At 41.4% G+C, this 24,721-nt stretch overlaps 1 protein-coding gene across 4 annotated transcripts in view; it reads left to right on the forward strand.

Annotated features, from left to right (window-relative positions):
• LIMA1 (LIM domain and actin binding 1) overlaps positions 1-24,721 on the forward strand; it is an 88,854-nt gene that overhangs the window by 40,689 nt on the left and 23,444 nt on the right. For all 4 annotated transcript variants that reach the window (XM_021704812.1, XM_044915424.1, XM_021704813.1 and 1 more), the window contains exons 3-4: positions 3,941-3,986; positions 12,048-12,512. In XM_021704812.1, the coding sequence (XP_021560487.1) occupies positions 3,941-3,986; positions 12,048-12,512 (511 nt within the window). The remainder of the gene's footprint in view (positions 1-3,940; positions 3,987-12,047; positions 12,513-24,721) is intronic.

A 24,721-nucleotide genomic window follows, 5' to 3' on the forward strand; every position in this document is an offset into this window, starting at 1 on the left:
TATTTTTGTGGAGCACTCTTTTAAAAACATGAATTGGATCAGTGACCATTCCTTGTACCTAGGATTATATTCAAAATGCTCACCACAGCCCACAAAGCCCCTGCCTCCCCGCACCATCTCTTGCCCTCTCCCTTTCTCACTGTGCTCCAGCAACACTGGAGTTCTTATACACCTGAGACACGTTCTTGCCTTGGGGCCTTTGCATGTGCTAGTTTTCGGTGCCTGGAATGCTTTTCCCTCGTTGTTTTGCTTGGCTAACTCCTCTGGTCAAACTGGATCTCAGTCTAAAGGTCATTTTTTCAACAAGACTTTCCTTCATACTTAACAACACACACACACACACCCCCCACCCGCTGCCTTCTCAATTTGGTTCCTTTGTTAGGTTGTTTCATAATACTGTGTTCTTTTTCTTTGAAGGACCGTTATATATGTGTGTGCGTATACATATGTGTGTATATATGTGTGTGTGTGTGTATGTATATATTCATGTACTTATGTGTTTAATGTCTAAACTATAAGCTGTCTGAGAGCAGGAACTGTATCTCTTTGGGTTATTTCTTTTACTACTTTTCTCCTAGTGCTTAGAACATATTGCTTGAATGAAAATTCAGCTGTTCTTTTTTTTTTTTTTAAAGATTTTTTTTTTATTTATTTGAGACAGAGAGAATGAGAGACAGAGAGCATGAGAGGGAGGAGGGTCAGAGGGAGAAGCAGACTCCCTGCCGAGCAGGGAGCCCGATGTGGGACTCGATCCCGGGACTCCAGGATCATGACCTGAGCCGAAGGCAGTCGCTTAACCAACTGAGCCACCCAGGCGCCCGAAAATTCAGCTGTTCTAAACTGGAGAAAGGGAGATGCAGAATAGTATGTACAGGGGTGCCTGGGTGCCTCAGTCAGTTGAGCACTGGACTCTTGTTTTTGGGTCAGGTCACAATCTCAGGGTCCTGGGATCAAGCCCTGTGTTGGGCTCCATGCTCAGCGGGAGTCTGCTTGAGGTTCTCTACCTCTCCCTCTGCCCCTCCCCCACTAAAATAAATAAGTCTTTAAAAAAAAGGATAGTATAAAAAAAAAGACTAGTATGTATAATATTATCCCATATTTTTATTTTAAAGATTTTATTTATTTGACAGAGAGAGAGACAGCGAGAGAGGGAACACAAGCAGGGGGAGTGGGAGAGGGAGAAGCAGGCTTCCCACTGAGCAGAGAGCCCGATGTGGGGCTCGATCCCAGGACCCTGGGACCACGACCTGAGCTAAAGGCAGACGCCTAATGACTGAGCCACCCAGGTGCCCCCCCATATTTGTTATTTTTATTTTTTTTTATTTTTATTTTTTTTACTTTTTTAAGATTTTTTTTTTTTTAATTTGTCTATTTGACAGAGAGATAGCACAAGTAGGCAGAGCGGCAGGCAGAGGGAAAGGGAGAAGCAGGCTCTCCACTAAGCAGGGAGCCCAATGCGGGGCTCAATCCCAGGACCCTGAGATCATGACCTGAGCCGAAGGCAGCTGCTTAACCGACTGAGCCACCCAGGCGCCCCCATATTTGCTTTTTTTAAAAAAATTTGTGTATTTTAGATGTTAATCCCTTATCAGATATATGATTCGCGAATATTTTCTTTCATTCCATGGATTGCCATTTCACTCTGTTGATGGTTTCCTTTGATACACAGACTTTCTAAACTGGAGAAAGGGAGATGCAGAATAGTACGTACAGGGGTGCATACTCTTAGGGGCGCCTGGGTGGCTCAGTCGTTAAACGTCTGCCTTTGGCTCAGGTCATGATCCCAGGGTCCTGGGATCGAGCCCCACATCGGGCTCCCTGCTCGGCGGGAAGCCTGCTTCTCCCTCTTCCACTCCCCCGCCTGTGTTCCCTCTCTCGCTGTGTCTCTCTCTGTCAAATAAATAAGTAAAAAATCTTTTAAAAAAAGGACGTCTTTCACCCTACTTTATTAGAAAGCTCTGCTTAGTTGCAGAGTGATTCCCAGCCTGGTGAATGAGACGCTTATTAATATCTGATTGTTAAAATTTAAACAGTGACAGAACTGGAAGAGACCTTAGAAATCTTATCACATAGTCATTTAATTTCATAGATGAGGCCCAAGTAAATGGAGTCATATAACCCAGGTTACATAGCAGGTAAGCAGTGGTGGCACCCTTATTGAGAAGCCTTTGACTATATTTGAAATATATATATGCCAGAACCAGGGCATTTTTCTGGCCTTCATTTTGAATAAGGTTATTCTATTTAACACACACTAAGAAAGTTCTGAACTTATGAAGGTATTTTTGAATTGAAAGTTAGTTTTGGTAGAGGCATGGGCCCTTCCCCATTCTGCTTTTTATCTTTTTCTTTCCCCAAATGTCTTGTGAATTCAGAACTTCTACCTTAAGATAGAGAACAAATGGCCCTCTTCTAGGGTAGGATTGGTGCTGAGTTGTAGGCATATAGGCTCAAGGAGAGTCATGGGGTGGGGATTCTCTGGGTGATGGCCCTTTCCTTGCTTGACTCAGAGGCACTGAGGAAGCCAGATGAAGGTTATTCTGGGTGGTCTGGGGATTTGCTGCAGTCTAGACCTCCCAGCCCATCTTTAGCTTCAAATGGAGAAAACCTGATCCCCCCTGAAAACCTCTGGGACTTCAGTTGTTTCTCAGGGATCTTCTGATCCAAGTAATAAAAATGATAAAAGTAATAATAAAATTAAAATAATTAAATCATATATGCCGGAGCGCCTGGGTGGCTCAGTCGTTAAGTGTCCGCTTTCGGCTCAGGTCCTGATCCCAGGGTCCTGGGATTGAGCCCCGCATCGGGCTCCCTGCTCAGCTGGAAGCCTGCTTCTCCCTCTCCGACTCCCCCTGCTTATGTTCCCTCTCTCGCTATCTCTCTCTCTGTCAAAAAATAAAATAAAATCTTTAAAAAAAAATAAATCATACATGCCTGTTTATCAGATCTAAGATGCCATCCACTGTAGCCTTGCCATTATTTTATGCGTCACTAAGAAAAAATGCTGCCAATTAAAAGGACCGATGCTTGCTTAGCACATAAACTTTTCTCATGTATCACCCTTTATCATACCTAACATGGTAAAATAGTTTTTCTTTAAATACCAAATCATAGTGTAATTTCTTTAAAGACATTTTAAGTGGCATTTAAAACGTGCAATACCATCAAATACATTGAGCTAAAGTGACAATACCAACAACTTAGATTAAATTCACACATGACCAGGCAGTATGACTACCTCTCCATCATTTGGCAAGAATTAAAAGATTTCAGAGGCATTAGTGTGGGGGAAATGTGCATCCTCGGATCAATGCAATGTTATTTTTTTTTTCAAGATTATTTATTTATTTATTTATTAGAGAGCGAGCGAGAGAGAAACAGCACGAGAGAGGAGAGGGCCAGAGGGAGAAGCAGGCTCCCGCCGAGCCGGGAGCCCGATGTGGGACTCGATCCCAGGACCCTGGGATCACGACCTGAGCCGAAGGCAGTCGCTTAACCAACTGAGCCACCCAGGCGCCCTCAATGCAACGTTATATCCTTTGACTAATTCCAAAGCATTTTTACACATGTGATCTCAATCTTCACAGCAACCTGGAAAGTAGACATATAAAGCCATTTTCTAGATAAAGAAACTGAGACTTGCCAGAGATCATAGTTAATGAGTGATTAAAGTAGGACTTAAACCCCAGACTTTCTGCTCTACCTAGTTATTTCCCTGCATTTGACTTCCTCGCCTTGGACCTTTCCAATAGACCAAATCAGATGACTGGAACAATGCCGGAAGTGAGAGCCACTCTGATTTTGTGTTTCTTCTGATAGAGTTGATTAAAGACACTTGCTGGCAGAAATATGTAGGCAGAAGTGGTTTTCTTAAAGGTTTAAAAAGTAAAAATATAAATTTAATTTGAGGACATTCTGTTTCTCCCCCTCTTCTCTGAAGGTACCAGAAAGCAGCTGAAGAAGCAAATATGGAAAAGAGGAGAAGTGTAAGTATTGAGAAGCCCCAGGGCCTGTGGAGCTTCCCAAGTGGAGCCTTTGTGGCCCAGCCACCTGCAGCCTCCATGGGGCTTGGGCTCCATGTCAGCTGAGCTGGGCATGGGTGTCAGCTGCTCTGATTTGTGCGCCATTTACTCAGGAGAATGTGGCTTGGGTGCAAGGAATCTTATTTTTCCACCGAAGCTCTCCTCTTGAACCCTTTCTTTCTTCCCTGAGTTGAGTGAAAGATAGAAGGCCAAGTGCTTTGCCTGAGGTTAGTAAAATGGCTTACTACTTCTGCTCACGTTAGAATACAGGGTCCCCTAGGCTTCAGCCCTTGTTCCAAACCAAACAACCAGAATTTCTATATTTCTGCATTTAAATGGTAGCAGCTGTGCAGCTGTTGTCATCCCCTGGGTTCTTTGTTTAAAGCACACTTCTTGACCCACTCTAGTTAGCAAATTTCTCAGCTGCAGGATCCGTCGAAGGCTAAAACCTTAGAACAAGCTCTCTGCTCGTAACTATTCTGTACTCTCCCCGCTGGCTAGCCTCCAGCTGGGCTGGAGAGTGTATTTCTTTTGAAATCTTACTTGATTTAATCTTATGAGGGAAGAAAATTCACATATTTGGGTAAGAATTATTTAGTTTGACTGGCATTGCAAAAATCTCCTCCTGGCAGTTTTTAGTACCCAGCCTATTTAAATTAGTATATAACGTGCCCCTCAATTTGTTCTCTCTAAGGGGGTAATGCTGACCAGGTCTTTGGCTTAATTGTCCTGTAATTAAAAAATGGATCCCCTCTGGCACACTGTAAGCAAAAGCTACCATCATTTCACTCAAAGATTGGTTTCTTTTCTTTCCTCCTCCTCTCTCTCCTGCCTGTGATTTTTCCACTGCCTCCTTTCCCCCTTCCTTCTTTCATTTATTCATTTAGCAAGTATTCACAGATCACCTACAATGTGCCAAGCACTGTTTTAGGCACGAAGACAGACTACATTTTGGCCATCATGGAGTTTACATGATAGTGGGACAGATGAACAATAAAGAAATTGTGTCAGTGATTAGTGCTAAGAAACAACGTGAAGCGGGTAAGAGGGATAGAATGTAGGGTGGTCCAGAAAAGCCTCTGATGAGGGGACATTGGAGCAGAGATCTGAGGATATGAACCAGGGAGAAGAATGATTCAGGTGGAAGGAAGAGCATATGCAAATGCCCTGAGGCAGGTACATTCTTAATGTGTTTGAGGAGTAGGAAAAGCAAAGTCATAGAGAGCCACTATGAGGACCTGGGCTTTAACTCTGATCACATGGGCACCTTTGGAGGGTTTGTGTGCAAAGGAGTGATGTGATCTGACTTAAATTTTAAAAAGAGGAGGAAGAGACTATAGGGACAATGGCAGAAACATGGAGACAAATTACAAGACAATTTCAGCGTTTAGGCAAGAGATGATAATGGATTGGACTGGAGTAGTAGCTATATAGGTGATGAGAAGTGGTCAGGATTTATACTGAAAGTAGAGAAAGAGAAGAACCATGAATGACAACAGTGGTTTGTGCTCAGACACCTGGAAAAATGCCATTAGTTGAAATGGAGAAGACTGTAGTAAAAGCAGGTTTAGAGAAGGGACATGGTAGCAGCTCAGTTTGGAGCATGTTAAATATGAAATGCCTTAAAGACATCCGAGTAGAGATGTTATATAAGAACTTGTACATATAAATCTGGAACTGGAAGAGATGCGGGCTAGTGATAAGATGTGTGTGTATCAAAGATCAGTGGTATTTAAAGACATGAGATGTATGAGATCACTTAGGGAGTGAATGTAGAAAGAAGAGAAGAGGTCTGAGGACAGAGCTCAGGAGCACCTCGATTCAAAGTTAGAGAGATAAGAAGAAACCAGCAAAAGAGACTGGGCAGGAGCAACTGGTGAAACAGCAGTAGAAACAAGAGAATGGGTGCCAGAAGCCAAGTGAAGAAAATGCTTCTAAAAGGAGAGTTATTAGCAGAGTCAAACACACAGAGAAGCTGGGAACTGACCATTGGATTTGGCAAGATGAAGGTCATTGGTCATCTTGTGCTGTTTGGGAGTGGTGGGTTAAAGGCCTGACTGGAGTAGGTTCAAGACAGTGTAGATAGATTTCTACGAGTGCAGACAAACATTTATGGAGCATCTCTTGGGTGCCAGGTGCTGAAGACACAAAGAGAATAAGATGTGGTCCTTGCCTTCGAGGGACTGTTTAGAGTTTGGAAAATAGAGTTTATAATCCCAGCACAATTAGTACCATGTAGAGAAATACTTGTGGTGCTGGGGGAGAATTTAGGAGGAACTCATAACCTGGACTATACCATGTCAAGGAAGGCTTCCCAGAAGTGGTACCTGACTAAATCCAAAGGACAGGTAGGAATTAACTAAGCAAAGTGGCAGAGGAAGTGACACATGCACAGCACGAAGACATGAGAACAGGCACATTTGATGTTTGAAAAGATAATTGTCACATTCACCAAGATGGAGGACTCAGGAAAAGAAACAGATTAAAGGCTGAAGGGTAAAAAGAGGAGAAAGGAGACTTCAGCCTTAGACAAGGATGAGTTTAAGATGCCTATAGGATACCCAGGTGGAATTCCAGATAAGGAGAGAGATCTACCTAGAGTTATAGGGTATGAGTCCTCAATAGGCAACTGGTGGGTAACAGGGAATAGGTAAGTGAGCAAAGAGGACCTAAGATGGAACCTTGAGGGACCCCAGCATGTGGGGCAGGGGGAAGGGGGAACAGAGGAAGAGACACCCGTAAAGAAGATTGAGGAGTGGCCAAAGAAATGGGAAGAAATCTAGAAAAAAGGGGGTTTCTCACAGTAACCATGGAAGGAAGGAATTTTTAGAAGGGGGGGGTGGTCGGTAGTGTCAAATGCTATAGAGATACCAAATAAAATAAAGCAGAAGTGTCCATTGCATTTGCCAGTTGAGGTAAAAGGATGTGAACAGGTAATTAAAGAAGAAACAGTACACATATGAAAAAATGCTTAGTCTCATTAATAATAAAAAAATGTAAAGTAACCATGAGATATAAGTTGTAGTCTAAACAGTTGGCAGATTTTTTTATTAGCTAATATTCAGTATGTGAGGAAATATGAACTCTCATACACTGGTAGTAATAGTATAGTAACCATACTATACTGTTGTGGATCTTGCTTTTAAACACATAATGTGCTTTTTGATATCTTCCCATGTAAATATATATATTTATAATATCTAAAAAATATATGTAGTATATATATATAAGGGGGAAAAAGTTGAGAGTGTATTCACCAAACTGATGGCAGTGGGTATCTTGATGGGAAGGGGGAGGGAAGTCAAGTAGGGAAAATTAGAGTATATATTCAAGGCATGTATACATTCGTATATTGATTGTGACTTTTCTTCCCCCCAGTAAGTTTTGTAATTACTTTTTTTTTTTTTTTTTTAAGATTGAGAGTGACTGGGCGGGGGGGCGCGGGTGAAGGGCAGAGGGAGAGGAAGAGAGAGAATCTCAAGCAGGCTCCATGCCCAGCGCAAGGCCTGACTCTGGGCTCAGTCCCACAACCCTGAGATCATGACCTGAGCCGAAATCAAGAGTCAGACGCTTAACAGACTGAGCTACCCAGGCACCCCTTTTATTACTTTTGTAATTGAGAAAATAGTAAGTTAAAAATAAGATAATGAAATGAAAATGTTAAAGAGGTAATGGGTGATCTTGACTAGAGCTACTTCAGAAATGTGCGGGTGGTAGAGTTAGCATGAATGGAGAGCGAGCAAGTGGAAACAGCAAATACAGACAGTGCTTTCAAGACCCTTAACTATAAAATGCAAGAGACAGCAATAGCTAGAGGAACATATGAAGTTGAGGGAGTGTTACTTTTTTTTTTTAGCAAACTTTTTATTTTGAAATAATTTCGGATTTACAGTAGAGTTCTTAAGATAGTACAGTTCCATGTATCTCCACCTACCTCCCCCTAATGTTAACATCTTGCATAACTCTCAAACATTTATCAAAACTAAGAAATTAACTGGTGCAATGCTGTTAACTAAACTATAGAATTTATTTATTTATTCAGATCCAGCATTTTTCCACTAATGACAGAGGGTTGCTTTTAAGATCCACCAGAAGCCTGAATTGTCTCCTGAAGAACAGGGAGAAATATCCATATAAATTTATAGAAATGACTGACCAGGGGGCGCCTGGCGGCTCACTTTAAGTGACTGCCTTGGGCTCAGGTCATGATCCCAGGGTCCTGGGATCGAGCCCCGCATCGGGCTCCCTGCTCCTCGGGGAGCCTGCTTCACCCTCTCCCTCTGCCCGCTGTTCCCCCTGCTTGTGCTCTCTCTCTCTCTCTCTGTCAAATAAATAAATAAAATCTTAAAAAAAAAAAAAGTGACCAGATGAAATACTACATTGTGCCATGGAAAGCAAGTTAGAGAAACATTCGGAAGCAAGTGGGTACATTCATTCCTTCAGTAAATAGTGGGATCAGGTTACATGATAGCCCAGTTTTCCAGAAATTTACTTTTCCCTTTTTCTTCCTCTTCCACTTATATCTAGGAAACAGAAACACAGACCATTAATACTGCCATCATATTTTCATGTTCCTTTCAAGCATGCAATATGCCACTTCTTGAAATCTGTGCAATTTGGGCACTCATCTCCATAATGATTGGCTACCACTTTTCTGAGAAGCTCTTCCCTTCCTCGGGGGCTGTACATCCGTAGTCCATGTTTGCAGCTGCGCTGCTGTCTCCTACCCAACATCCTCAGCTTTTAAGATGAAGATACCCCTGCCAAGATTTCAGCACTAAAGCTCATTTGACCCAGCCTCTACATTTTAATGGTGGAATAACGGAGACCCAAAGAGAGGAAGGAACTTTTCCATGGTCATACATCTCAGATGGACAGTGCTGGGACACATCCCAACTCCAAGTTAAATGCTCCTGCAGAAAAGACATAGTGTTGCATTTCCAGGTTGTATCTAATCTGGATTCAGGAAGCCAGCTATGGTCCAGAGGCAAATCTGCCAAGATTCCCAGCCTTGCTGGGAAGAATGAACAGTGTGCTGGATGTCACGCTTGAGAGAGGAGGCTGTGGTCGTGTACCAACCAATGGGGCCCTTGAAAACTTGCAGCCTCCATGACTTCCCATGCCTCTTCTAGGAAAATACTTGGGAAAAAGTTAAAACCAACTAGAATTTCACCTTATGTGTGCCCTACACCCCCACTCTGGAACAGTGGAGACTAGAGAGAGAATAGAAAGAGCAGTAAGAGACTGTAACCCAAGTTCAGGATTTGAGAAATGACTGGGTACTGTGGTTGATCATCATGAGGTGTGGCTGGAGGAGTAGGGAGGACTACCCACTTAATATTAATTGTCACCACTTACTGGGTGCCTATTTATGTCAAATACTACACTACATGCTTTAATATAGGCACATCTGTTCTCCACAATAGCCGAGTATGGTAGGTTCCAGAAATTAAACTTGCCCAAGGTCACTTGTCTGGGTGGGGCTGGAGTAGACTAGTAACACATGTTCATTGTAGAAAATAGAAGTGGCTTGTAATCCCTTCTCCAATGATAACCCAGGCCATCTCAATATAATACTCTTGCCACTTTGCGGTCCCGACTGCTTTTAGCTATTGCTTTGGTTCTGTCCCTTCTTGCTTCTTTTCCTTCCCCAGAAGGACTGGAATCACTGCTTCTTGCCCATTTTTCTCTCCTTGGGTCCTAAAGCCCTGCATGCCTGGCATTGCCTGGGGATGCTGCCAGGAGTGATTGCAGGGTGTGGGGCCTTTCATGCTGTCAGGCTATACAGCCCTTTTTGTCCCCACTTAAATACTTTTGAACATGTACCCTTAAGAACTCTTTTTAATAAAAGAGCACACTTATTCCTTGTTACAATGCCCCCTAAGGGATTTCCTCCACCCAGGCCCTTTTTGGGTCACTGCCGGTACTCCATTCCACAGATCCCTCTCTTCCTGGTCATCACAAGTAAAGTAGAAATGATCATTTTCCAGCTGCTTATAGTAACATCAGAACGTTTTAATATTCTATAGATTTTTGTGATAGGAAGATGATGTATAGTTCTATTTTTTATTCATTTGTGTTACATAATGTATACACATTTATTGTAAAAAGGAAGAAAAAAAAATGTAGATGCCCATAATCCATGATCCAAAGGTAACGTTAACATCCTGATGTCTTTTCTTCCAGACTACTTTTCTGTGTTTATAATTATACATTTGTATTATAAGATGGGATTATGTGGTCTTAAAATTTTTTTTTAAGATTTTATTTATTTGTCAGAGAGAGAGAGAACACAAGCAGGGGGAGTGGCAGCAGAGAGAGAAGCAGGCCCCCTGCTGAGCAGGGAACCCGATGGCGATGCGGGCCTCCATCCCAGGACTCCGGGATCATGGCCCGAGCCGAAGGCAGACGCTTCACCAGCTGAGCCACCCAGGCATCCCTGTGGTCTTAAAGTTTGCTTTTTTCCCCTCAAAAGTATCTTATGAGCATCTTTCCATGTCAATATACTTCGATCACACAATTACTGAGAAAAGTAGTGTCCAGTTACCAAGGCAAAATGCCACTTAGAGTGTCAGGGCTCCTGTTTAGGCTGGGCAAGGGCAGGGCAGGTGCAGTTGGAGACCCAGATGACTCATCCATTGTGTGGCAGGAGGTAGCATCCAGCAAAGCATGCTGCCAGCAATAAGGCGGCACCAGTGTCCAGAGCAGTTTAATTCTTCTTTTCCAGCAAGAAAACTTTTCATGCTTCTTGTATCTCTGATCCATTCATTCTTCCACCAGTGAATCGTCTTGTCAGTAAAGATTTAAACACTAAAATCAAGCAGTTGTCCTCTGTAAGTTTTTTTTTTCCAGACCTTGGTGCTATGTATTCAGAAGAGTAATAGGGTGAGAGACTTAATTCCCAATATAGCTGCTAATCCTGTCTAATTCCCGGAAGTCTTTCAGTCCTAGGTGGTTTGTCCTTTCTTTCTTAGTTGAAAGACGGGTGAGTCACAGACCACAGGAACGGAGGGCTCGAAGGTATTGGAGTTTGTGGCTTGTTGGGAGTTGGTGCTGCTCAGCTTATTTATAGGAACGCTTTCAGAGTATGGGACATTGAATTTTACTTCATCAAGCATGTTTCCTCTGTTATTGTAGAACAGTAGTGGCAGGTTCCAGGTTGTTTGCAATCATATATGTATAAATTAATTCTGTTTTGACCCAGGTGAAAATGACCTCTCTTAGATGTGTAAATGTGTGTCCTTCAATCAAGAAAGTCGGTGGTAGTGTTTTCATATGAAGCCGGGATATTTTTCTACCAGAGGATCTGTGAAATAGTAAATTTTCTGATAACTGAGAATTTACACATGGACAAACGTGTGTAGAGAAGAGCAGAAGAAAAAAAGAGGATTAGGTTCTTATGTAAAAATAAAATTTGTTCATATGCATGTAGATTATGGCAGGTATGATGAGATATCATTTATGCAAATGCATGTAAAAGTCTGGTGAGTTCTCTAAATTTCTACAAATACTTTCAATCCTTGATGATACTATCCACAATTATGGTATTGTATAGTTTCAGCTATACTATGTCTTTGTCGTATTTAAAAGAAAAAAAACCCCAGCAGGATTCCCCATGTAATTTTGTGGTATGTAATGATGAACTTGTATTAATGCATATTTTGCGGTGTTTAAAGTACCTAGTATTTTGCTTCCTCTTTCTTGTTTTCCTTATTAATCTTTGGATAAAAATCCCTTGTCTCCAATGTAACTATCATTAGATCTGGGCTCTCTTTTCTCCTCATTTTGTCCTTATAAGGCTATCCTGTTTTATCACTTCCTGCTTCAGCTCCTGACTTTTTCTCTCTTCCCCTCTCCCCTGGTGGATGCTTTCTCCATGTGGCAGGGCTGTAACTGTTCACAGCTGTCTGAAACGCCCGTGGACCAGGAGCAGCTTAGAGTTTTAACTTTCATTTTACAAAGAACAACATGTTTGAATGTTTCAGCAGGCAAGTTATAACTGGCACTTACTTCTTGCTCTTCTAGAACACTGAAAATCTCCCCCAGCACTGCAGGAGGGGTATCCTGACTGTGTTAAAGAAGAAGTGGGAGAACCCAGCCCTGGGAACAGAGTCTCACACAGACTCCCTGCGAAACGGCAGCGCTGAGGTCAGACACGGAGGCAACCATCCTGCCGGTGAAGTGGCTAGAAGCTCTGTCCCTGAGGCCGAAGCTGACCAGGAAGAAAGAGTCCACCCCAGACCTAGACTCGGATCACCTTCTGAAGCCCTTACTCAGTGGCCGAATCTCCTCATTGAGGGCAGTGAGCGTCTTAAAGACCACTCGAAAGAAAGTAAAAAAATGGAAAATTGTCTAGGAGAATCCAGGCACGAAGTAGGAAAACCTGAAATCAGTGAAAACACAGAAGCCACAAACAAAATAGAGAAATACAATGTTCCGCTGAACAGGCTTAAGATGATGTTTGAGAAAGGTGAACCAACTCAAACCAAGGTAAGGACTGGGCCGGTGGCAGGCTTGAGAAAGCTGATTCAAGTGACTAAACAAAGCTGTTTTTCTGATCTAGACAGTTTGAGTGGTGGCCAGTATGTCTTTTGATTCAAAATTAAGTGAATTAACAAGAAGTCTCGAATTATTTACACAGATGCTAAGATTTTGCGGATCTGTGACCCAGTTTCACGTGAAATCAAGCACACACTGGGATTCAGGTTAATATCTAGAAATGAAGAGTTTGGTGCCGATTAGATTTTGTGTTTTTATGCGCTTGCCCTTTTAATTTGTCTTCCTGTGCCTTTTGTCATTTGTAGCTTTGGGGGGTGGGATTACTGCTGAATCTCTCTCTGCTTGGACACAGCTGCAGGCTGAGTATTAAGGCCAGAGTTTAACATTAAGACTGAGGCTTAGTTGTCTCTTTGCTAGCTGACTCCTTCTCTTCTCCACTTCCTCATCTGTGCCGTCCAACAAATGTTTTCTATCAGCTAAAATCCTCTCCCAGGAAAAATCAGTGAGGATAGCCAGATTAGCTGTAGCCTTCAGGAGTTTTGACTTGCAAATGCTCAGGGTTGCATTTTCCTACAACTGCTAATGAAATTTGATCCTTCGTGTGGATTGCAGACCGGGTACCCAGAGGGAATTACTTAACTAGAAAATGAGTTACATATGCTGGTGACTTATAACACAATCCAGGGGCGGCAGAACTGGTAAATTTTTCCAGTTTTCTCATACTTTCCTGCGTATCTGGCTTTGTACATGGGGATGGTTTGTTACAACAGTCATTATAATGAAATAAACAGATCTGACAGGAAGCAAAGCCATCATTTTCTCTAGATTCCATCTAGATGGGAAAGCTGAAATTTTTTAAGCTAAGTATTTGGCCCAAATCCCTGCATGTGTGAAGTAATGGTATAAGACCTTCTTTCTGAGAGAAAAATTTGATAACTCGTCCTATAATCTTCAGTTATGTTTGACGTGACTTAGTTTATCTCTTTCCGTAACTTGCAGTGGCTGGAACTTTCCAGCCTAGAAAAGTTCTTGGGTGTTTAAAGGATCATCTATTTCGAGGATATAGTAAGAATTTGTAAAGGTTTGCAAACCTAGAACCCTTTCCTGTGCATGAGTTTTAGCTCTATTTTAACACTGAAACCAGTTGGCAAAAGATGTAACCACAAAGCAGTTTTATGACTTTCCTTAAAACTCTCATCCCTCTCAATTTTTAGTCCTCTAGGCCTGCCAGCTTCCTCTTTATCCTTTATGGTCTTAATAAAAAAATTTTTTTAGGTTTTTTTTTTAATTGAAATGGGAAGAAGAATTTTAAGTGGACGGGAAAAAATGTCAGAAATCCTAAATAGAGAGGAAGGGGTTTTGTTGTGACTCAAAGCACCATTGTAAGCCTCCTCCTCAGAGACCCTGTTAGGGGCGGGACGGCTGATGTCATGCCAGCACACACAATGTCGATTCAGTGCAAAAGCCTGGTGCATGTCGAAACTGGCCTAAGGTAGGAAATGACTGGGATTGCAGCAAACAAAAATGCTGATTATGTGTAAGGATCTGGTGAGAGACTTTTTTCTCATAAATGTCTGGCGAGAGATGGGTCAGAACAAGCCTATCACTTTGTGGCTGGTCAGAGTAGAGAAAGACTCCTCATATAAAGAAAGATCCTTCTAGATCTCTAATAGCACAGGGCAGGCAGCCTGATTGTTAATGGTATAGGAAGATGGGGGGGTGGGGGGGGGGTGTCTAAGATTGACCTGGGCTTTTTTAGGTGCCCTTTAAAACTTCCTGATTAAATAGTCATTTGTCACTTAATGGACTGCTTGGTAAAACAGAACTGCCCTTGGTTTTATAGCTGTTTCTAAATAACCATCCTTTATCCATGTTAGAAACATGAATAGTTTACTTTAAAAAAGTTTTGTCTAATATTTTCAAAAAATATTAAAAGTTTTGTCTACTTTAGCTTAAGGAATAACAAAATTAGTTTGAAATTACGTTACAGTTATCGTTAACATAATTTCAGCTTTAACATGGATAACGCTTTAATCGGGAAGTTACATAATTGGATCTTTGGAAGGAAGCTCTGAGAAATATGGTAGGGACACTAGAAATCGCTTTAGGAGCAAGAGTCTACAAGAAAGAGTGTACCCTTCAGAGCTAACAAATTAGTACCTCCGTAAGACAAGCAAATATAGTAGGTACAAATTGTGTGAATCTTTGGTTCCGTAACTAAATTTTAGAGAACTGGACCGAATCTCAACTAACTAGCTGGGCAGGGTCAGGGAGCACATAGATAATGGAAATAATGCTCTAATGCTCTGTCCTCTTAAATCTTTTTCTCAGTTATTTACAGGAGACAAAGTTAATTGGCTTGAGTTCCACTTTTGTTAGTCTCTCTTGCTCCCTTTTGCCTGAGATGGTTCTGTTCTTGTCCACTTTTCTTCCTGATCTCTGCCCTCCTGTTTTTCTCTCTCTCCTTATGAAATCTCACCTCTTTCCATGACTCTAAGAGGTGAACCCCCAAACTAGATTTTAATTCTCAGTTCTTAACCCAAGCTTCAGCCTCATATTTCTGGTTGCCTGCCAGATCAGACATCTCTCTTTGAATATCCCTTAGGCACTCACATTCAAGAAGGCTAAAAAAGAATCCATTGTCTTTCCAACCAAAAACCTGCTTTACCCCAGTTCCCTTCATGCATTACCATGCACCAAATCTTCTTGTCTGTAAAACTTGGAATCAGTTCTTCCTTCTGCCTGCCTCCTCTTCCCAGTCAGTCACTTACTAAGCCATCTAAATAAGCCTACCCTCAGGACGCCTGAGTGGCTCAGTATCAGTTGGGTATCTGCCTTCAGCTCAGGTCCTGGTCCCAGGGTCCTGGGATCAAGCCCCATATCGGGCTCCCCACTCAGTAGGGAGTGCTTCTCCCTCTTCCCCCACTTGTATTCTCTCTGTCTCTCAAATAAATAAATAAAATCTTTAAATAAATAAATAAATAAATAAGCAAGCCAGCCTGCCCTCTACACATCTCTCAAGTATGGGCCATTCTGTCTGGTCCCATAGTATTGCTATGACCTCCCCCATCAGCCTCTTTTCTTTCTTCCCATGCATCCCCTACACTGTTGCTATTTATTTTTCTAAATAGAGTTGTAAATTAGTTTACTCAGAAACTTTTGATGACCCAGGGCACCACCCAGGCAGTCAGTTAAGTGCATCTGACTCTTGATTTCTGTTCAGGTCCTGATCTGGGGTCATGAGAGAGAGCCCCATGTAGGGCTCCATGCTCAGTGCAGAATCTGCTTAAGATTCTCTCTCCCTCTGCCCCTCCCACTCATTCTCTCTCTCTCTCTCTCTCTCTCTCTCAAATAAATAAATAAATAAATAAATCTTTAAGAAAATTTGATGCCTCAGAATTAATCCATATTCAATATTGGGTCTTCCACAGTCTGAGCTCAACCTACCTTTCAATCTCAGAGCCAGTCTTATACTTAAACCCTGGATCACTCCTTACTCTCTAAATCATTCATACCTATCCCCAGTTACTGTCTTATGAAATTTTTCTCCCAAAGGTCTGTCAAAACTGTGAGACCTTACCTCAGCTTCTCTCAGATAAATTAACCCTTCTCACTCTCCTCTACCTATAGAATTTTCTTTTTACTTCCGTTTGGGCATTTATATCATGCTTCCCTTAATAATCATGTGTAAATTTGTATACTCCTGGGGCACCTGGGTAGTTCAGTCGGTTTAGCGTCCAACTCTTGCTTTGGGCTCGGGTCATGATCTCAGGGTTGTGGGATTGAGCCCCCTATTGGGCTCTGTGCTGGGGCAGGGGGCGGGGTTCTGCTTTCCACTCTGCTCTTCCTCCCCTCCCAGCCCCCCAGCCCCATTCTCTAACTCTAAAAAATAAGTAAAATCTTTTTAAAAAAATTTGTATATTCCTGAAGTCTGTAATTTCTTTCACAGTGATGTTTTTCTTCCCCAATGGTTAGTAGAAGGACTTAGCTCTTAGTGCTTACTTAATAAAAGGAAGAAACAAAGCTGAGTTCAAATAGTTTATAAATAGTAAGAATTGATTAAATGCTCTTCCTCACTTACTCTCTACCTTTAGTGAATAGGTACATTATTCAGATCAGATAGTTTAGTTGAACATGATGGCTCTAGTTCCTGTGAGCAAATGAGCAGTGGGTGGATTAATACAACCTACCATCATTACCAGGAAAAAGAAACATTTCCCCCCCCTGCCCCAAGTGGCATATACTGAGGTGGTCTAGCAATCCTAACTTCGTGTATATGTTGATCTGGAATTTAGGTAGCTGAGGTAACTATTCTGGATATCCTTTTATGAAAAAGATAGCTGATTAGTCATAACCAACATTCAGTTATCATCATGTTGACATTTGAATCCATAATCTTTAAAACCAGGATGTGGTTATTCAAAAAATTAAGTACCTCTTTTATGCCCTGGAATGACCAGGAGCATATAAGGAGCATGTGACAGGCTCATTCAGTCCCACTTCTTTCTCTTTTGTTCCTAGCATATTTGGTTCACACAAATCCTTGGAGAGGAGAATAAAGACCGAATATTTGGGTGACATATTTCTGCCTTCATAACCTATTTCAATTATTGTCTTCTGGTGGGTCAAGATTGAACAACTTAGGTGTAATGCAAGAAAATAAGGCTAGACTGTGGATATCCGTTGATACTTTGATACAGATGTGGAGTACTTTTTTTTTTTTTAAGATTTTATTTATTTGACAGAGAGAGACAGCGAGAGAGGGAACACAAGCAGGGGGAGTGCAAGAGGGAGAAGCAGGCTTCCCGCCGAGCAGGGAGCCCGATGCGCGGCTCCATCCCAGGACCCTGGGACCACGACCTGAGCTGAAGGCAGACGCTTAACGACTGAGCCACCCAGGCACCCCTGGAGTACTTTTTCCATGAAATGTTTCCAATTTCTAGGAGAGGAGTTTGATAGAGTAGAGGAGAGAGTACCTCCTCACCAAAAATCACTGTTTCCTAAAACACATAAGCTCACTCATTTGCTCATTCTTTGGAGACTAACCATGGATGGGAAGTCGCAATGAGAAAATAATAAGTTTGTCCATAAGTGAAAAGAATTAAACTATTTAGAAATTTTTTTCTTTCTCCTTTTCCCCCCATTATTCATGGTATATTTTAATGCTTCCAGTTAGTCATATTTTAATTGTATTAACTTGTCTTATATTACAAAGGCAAAACAGTACACTCAGCTAAAATAGAAGTATCTAAAATAAAAATGGAAGTTTCCCTTGTCCCAGCCCCCTTTTCACTTGTTTGCTACTTTTCTTCCCTTAGACTTCTAAGCCCTTAAACTTCCCTTAGAATTTCTGTTCCTCTTGTCACCAGGATCATTATATGAGTCGCTAGCACCAAAACACCAACAAAAGCCGCACTTGTTAATATGAGACTAAAACCATCCTTCTTCAAACAGTCCAAAATTTTTGTGGTTTGTCTTTGTGTAACTTCCTGGAAGTGACATTTGGTATTTTGTTTAGCTTTCTGTAACTCATACAGAACAGTGTTTACGTGTTGCTGTCCTGGAGTAAGCCCTGGAGAAAATAAGGCAACCAAGCTGAAGTCTGATCTGTGTTCATTAGATATTTTATCCATAGCCAACCAATCTGTAATCTACATCAAGGAGACAATTTATATTTGCCTTCTTGAAGAATGGGTAGGTGTCCATAGGGAATCTGTACATTGTTATAAAATTATCCATGACATTTTATTTTCTCCTTCCTTGGTTAACAACTACATATCCTCTCTTATACACTTAATGTATCTTAATAACATTTTTCTTCTGCTTCCTTAATGTCTTAAGTAAGTCATTTGAAATTATATTCCAAGAAGAATAAAATTCCGAGGATGTTCATAATTGGTATTAATTGCATATTTTTAAGCCATAATTTTAAGATGGACTTAGGGCGGAAAGGGACTTGAATAACTGTCAACATCACTGTAGGGTCTAATGTAGTCTTTTTTTTTTTTTTTTGAGAGAGAGAGAGAGAAAGCACAAGCAGGGGGTGGGGTATGAGGAGGGGCAGAGGGAGAAGCAGACTCCCCGCTGAGCAGGGAGCCCGATGTGGGATGTGGGGCTCTGGGATGTGGGACTCGTGGGATGTGGGGCTTGTCCCAGGACTCTGAGATCACACCTGAGCCAAAGTCAGATGCTCGACTGACTGAGCCACCCAGGCACCCCTAATATAGTCATCTTAATGTAGGCGAGTATATCTTTAGTTTGCTTATCAGCAAATCATAAATCTTAAATTGACCCAACATTAAACATCCAATAGATACATTACTAGAGCTTTAAATATGGATACAGTAACTGGTTTTGTTAAATAAACACAATAATTATCTTTGATTTTTCTATCAATGCCATCTTTCTCATATATCCTGCTAAAAGTTTTTTTTTTTTTTTAAGATTTTATTTTTTTTGACAGAGAGACACAGTGAGAGAGGGAACACAAGCAGGGGGAGTGGGAGAGGGAGAAGCAGGCTTCCCGCGGAGCAGGGAGCCCTATGCGGGGCTCTATCCCAGGACCCTGGGATCATGACCTGAGCCAAAGGCAGACGCTTAACGACTGAGCCACCCAGGGGCCCCTAAAAGTAATTTTTTTTGATGATTTGTTATATTCATCCATGATTTATAGCTTCTTCTATAATTTCAAAATATAAGTACACTCTGTCAGTGTTATTTTGACTGACTCTCTCTAGCAGATCATTTCTGGTAAAGACGTCATACCAGTGTAAATTAAGTTTTATTTACCCTTAATTAGTAATTCTTTTGTCTTTAATGGTAAGGTAATAATGGATCCAGGTGTAGAGATGCGGGTCAGGGAATTCTGATATTTCTCACTGTTTGTTGCCCTAAATGGCTGCTCTTGATGTACCAACTGGAGACCAGTCATGTCTCTTCTGTTTACTTTCAGGCCAACTTAACTACTTACTGGTTTTTAGCCAGTTGCATTACAGTAAAACATGTTGTAAAGTTAAAAACAAAACCAAAACAAAAACATGTTAAAAAGAAATGTCAGAGTGGCGCCTGGGTGGCTTAGTTGGTTAAGCCTCTGCCTTGGGCTCAGGTCATGATCTCTGGGTCCTGGGATTGAGCCCCACATTGGGCTTCTGCTTCTCTCTCTCTCCCTCTGCTGCTCCCCACCACTCATTCTCTCTCTCTCTCAAATAAATAAAATCTGAAAGAAAGAAAGAAAAAAGGAATGTCAGATGACTGGAACGTTCTGTAAGCAAGTTTGGCTCCATTAGAGTTTGGAGTGGCCAGAAAGACTTCACTTACCCCTCAAATATGACTGCCTTTATCTTTCTGGAATCAGACTCACTCCTGGATTAGACAACATAGGTGTGTATATCCAGATGAATATATTAGTCATTTTCTCTAGTCTTCTAACTCATCAGTTACAATGAGTGAAAAATCCCTATCAATATCTTTGACATAAATCTAAAAACTGTACAGGACTGTAAGGTTATTTAATCCAGCTCACTGCTCTCAGGATATTAAAATCCCTAATTTAGGGGTGCCTGGGTGGCTCAGTCGTTAAGCGTCTGCCTTCGGCTCAGGTCATGATCCCGGGGTCCTGGGATCGAGCCCCGCATTGGGCTCCCTGCTTGGCGGGAAGCCTGCTTCTCCCTCTCCCACTCCCCCTGCCTGTGTTCCCTCTCTCGCTGTGTCTCTCTCTGTCAAATAAACAAAATCTTAAAAATAAATAAATAAATAAAATCCCTAATTTACAGGTGGAAACAACTGAGGTCAGAGAAGTTAACTGACATGCCCAATGTGATTGGCTAATTAATATCAGAACAAGGACTGAAATTGTTTAGTACACTGTCTCTACCATGTAACAGTGTCTTCATTAATATTGTAATAACTGTGTATTAGGTAAAAACAACTGGCCATGGCCTTCCTTATCTGAAATCTAAAGAAACTGGGAAAAATTTTAAACATATCAGCTTTTGTATTCTCAAAGACTTTAGCTCTCTATCTTCCCTCTTCCCCATTTTATAGTCTTGTAACTGAATTAAAAGCATCAGCGCAGTGAAGAGAAGAAATACATTGGAATGCAAGAGATTTGTACTAAAACTCTTGAGTTAGAAGCTTGTCCCTCCTCCCTCCCCTGCCATACACAGTAAACCAGAAAAGAAAAGAAAAAGCCAAGTAAACCAGGAAAAACCAGTAACTTTCACCAGGAAAAAAGAATGAAACAACTGTGCACAATGATATCCTATCATTGCATAATTAGTTTTTACATAGTTTTCGTCCCTGTGTGCTCACTGTTTTTGTGTGCCTTATCTTTTGTTTGGTCTTTTTTATATAGACCTTTCTATGTATTTTCCTAGTTCATGTGGTTATCCTTTTATGGCAATGTAGTATTTCATTATAGTTTAATCATGCCCCAATAATTAGATATTTTTCTAGTCTAATAAAAAGCTCTAAGCATCTTGGCAGAAACATTTTGTTTTTAGTTATTTTGGGGGAAGGGCAATATTACTGAAGTGATGTTCTCATGATCAAAAGCCATAATTCATTAAACATTCTTCTTGGGGCGCCTGGGTGGCTCAGTCTGTTAAATGTCTGCCTTGGGCTCAGGTCATGATCCCAGAGTCCTGGGATCAAGCCCCACATCGGGTTCCCTGCTCAGCATAGAGTCAGCTTCTCCCTCTCCCTCTGCCCCTCCCCCCCTGCTCTTGCTCTCCCTCTCTCTCCCTGTCTCTCTCTCAAGTGAATACATAAAAAAACTTAAAAAAAAAAAAAAACCATGTTCTTATATATTTTCAGCTGGTTCTCAAAAATTATACTACTTTATAACACTAGCGCAATCTAAGGACATATTTAATTCTCCAGCACCTTCTCAGCATTTGGTTTTTATCATTTTTATCTATTTGTATTAATAAATATGATGTATTGCTTCTCCTTTTTTTTTTTTTAAAGATTTTATTTATTTATTTGAGACAGAATGAGAGAGAGCACATGAGAGCGGGGAGGGTCAGAGGGAGAAGCAGACTCCCTGCCGAGCAGGGAGCCCGATGCGGGACTCGATCCAGGGACTCCAGGATTATGACCTGAGCCGAAGGCAGTCGCCCAACCAACTGAGCCACCCAGGCGCCCGTTGCCTCTCCGTTTTTTTTAAGATTTTTTATAAGAGAGCACAAGCAGGGGGAGGGGCAGAGGGAGAGGCTGACTCCTTGCTGAGCAGGGAGCCCGATGGGACTGGATCCCAGCATCCTAAGATCATGACCTGAGCCGAAGGCAGACACTTAACTGACTGAGCCACCCAGGCGCCCCATCCTTTCTTTTCTTTTTTTCCTAATTTTAAGTGTAACACATAATTTTTGTAGAATGCTTAGAAATACAGAAAATATAAAGAAATCCCACAATCTGGATATAAAGAACTCCTTCTATATGTATTATTTTACTTAAAAGAGCTCCGTTTTTGGGCGCCTGGGTGGCTCAGTTGGTTAAGCGACTGCCTTCGGCTCAGGTCATGATCCTGGAGTCCCGGGATCGAGTCCCGCATCAGGCTCCCTGCTCAGCGGGGAGTCTGCTTCTCCCTCCGACCCTCCCCCCTCTCATGTACTCGCTCTCTCTCATTCTCTCTCTCTCAAATAAATAAATAAAATCTTTAAAAAAAAAAAAAAAGAGCTCCGTTTTTTTCTGTTTTCTTCTACCTGTAGAAGGAAATGTTGTCTCTCAGTACTTTGAGAAATTAAGGCTAGGTTTTATCTACGCCATATGCACAGTTCAGCAAAGTCCCATTTTCCCTAAAGGTCATCCTCTACCCTTGACTTTGGAGGGATGAGAGTCAGAAGGAAGGTCAAAGTTCAAAGGTTGAAGAAAGTGGCTGAGAGAGGTATGAGGTAAATTAAGGTATTGGGAATCAACTTTTAGACAGAATTTTTCCTAAAAATTAGGGGGGGACAGGAAATCCTGCTTTTTACTTGATAATTGGGACCTCACTTACTTTATTCCTTTAAGAAAATTCTCCAGAGGGGCTCCTGGGTGGCTCAGTTGGTTAACAGTCTGCCTTTGGCTCAGGTCATGATCTCAGGGTCCTGGGATTGAGCCCTGCATCTGGCTCCCTGCTCTTCCTCTCCCTGTGCCTGTCCCCCCCTTCTGCTTTCTCTCTCTCTCTCAAATAAATAAATAAATAAAATCTTTAAAAAAAAAAAGAAAAGATAATTTTGCAGAGGAAAGAAATTCTACAGACTACTGGCTAAAAGCTCTAAACTCTTTTTCTCTTATTGGTATGTGTTGATGCATTTAGTTTATGGATTCTCGGAGAGTATTTCAAGGGGCCGTCCCACTAATGAGAGTTACTACAGTCAGCTGACAGGAGGGAGCACTTGTGGGGTGGGGTGAGGCCAAGTCTTAGGAAATTCCAGAAAGTCTTGAAGTGTCTTGTCTTTTCTCTTAACAGGCTCCCTCAGGCATCTGAGTAAACAGGGCTGAAATGTGATAAAAATGTGTTACAGAAGAGTATTTCAGTATAAGAATTCCTGTTTTTTTTTTCTTTTTGTGTTCTTCTACTTCCTTGAGAAATATTAGAGGAAACTCCTCCTTCTTCCTGTACCTCAGATTACCACTGAGGATGGTAATCCTCAGTGGTAAAATGAGGATCACAAAATTCATTGTAAATGCATTTGAGTTCTTGTTATTCTTAATATTTGAGTGATTTGGAGGTGAACCAGTATTGAAAGAAATGCTTAGTGCTTCATCTGGGATCTCATTAAAAGCTCTCCCATCTCAGAGCTGTGTTCTTCTTCAGAACCAGTGTCAGTATAACTTTGATTTCCAGAGACATTTCTATTTTTCTTGAAGACCAAATGGCTTTGCACATTCACTTTTTTAGTACTTGGAAGAAAAGAATTTGGAGTCCTGATACCCTCATGTACCAGAAGGCTTTAAAAAAGAAAAGGTTCTTAACTTTATTTAACCTGAAGGTTTAAATTGAAAGCTAGCAAAGATGGAGAATTTTATGCATCTAAAACCAAAGTAAGGGGCGCCTGGGTAGCTCAGTCATTAAGCGTCTGCCTCTGGCTCAGATCATGATCCCAGGGTCCTGGGATCGAGCCCCGGGCTCCCTGCTCAGTGGGGAGCCTGCTTCTCCCTCTCCCACCCCCCCTGCTTGTGTTCCCTCTCTCGCTGTGTCTCTCTCTGTCAAATAAATAAATAAAAATCTTAAAAAAAAACAAAAAAACAAAAACCAAAGTAAGTCCCTGCCCTAGCAAGGCATATATTCTGGTTCTAAATGGGCTTGCTCCCAGTAATGCCAGTGCAGGGACTCTGCATGAGACAGAGAGGGATTTGACTACAAGTACAGACAGAAAACCGAGCTATCTGCAGGTTGTGACACGTAATGCATACTCTTGGAATCGTACCTGAACTTTACCTTTAACAGAATGTAAATATTTGAAATATTGCTTCATTATGAAGGATGCAGAACCCGTTCTCCTTTGGTTACCAAAAAAAATAAAAATAAAAATATTTCCAGGCTTTCTCCCTTTTTTGAGCCCAGAAAATTCTAATTTTTATAGTAATCATCTTACAGTCAAGCAGCATTTGGAGTAAGTCTTTGGAATTTCCTTTACTTTAATTATCTGCAAATGAAAAATGTTTTGAAAATAAAAAAATGTGGATGGGGAGGGTGTCCTGTCAAATTTATCTTTTTGTTTTGGCTGGTGATCTTCATTTCTAGATGGGGGGCTGCTCTCAGAGCAAGACTTTGTTGCATCATGTGAGTCATGTGGATGTGGTTGATGTTGGTGCAGCTGACTTGAGCATAATGTGGCAAGGTTAGAGTTGCTACAGCTTATTTTATTTTTTTATCAGTTAATAATGTAATTAGCAAAGCTGACTGGAGATAAATTATTTGAAATGTATATTGAATTTGCAAGAAACTGTTGTCGTTGGTATGGTACAAACAAACCAGGCCTTGGCTCTGATTTCTGAAGTGGCATGTTTTCTCTCTCCAGTGGGGGTGGGGGAAGACTTGAAAAAGTTCAGTCTTAAACTTTACTGTTGAGTTGATTAGTCCATTGAACTTAAAGGTTTAATAACTATTTACTAATGTTGATTTCAGAAGGGTGCTAAGTGTTTTACTCTTCTGTCCTACTGGATTTCAGATATCTTTCCCACTTCAAGTTATTTGGAAATAAATTGAGATT

This window comes from Neomonachus schauinslandi, chromosome 5, assembly GCF_002201575.2.
Source record: "Neomonachus schauinslandi chromosome 5, ASM220157v2, whole genome shotgun sequence".
Classification (NCBI taxonomy): Eukaryota; Metazoa; Chordata; class Mammalia; order Carnivora; family Phocidae; genus Neomonachus; species Neomonachus schauinslandi.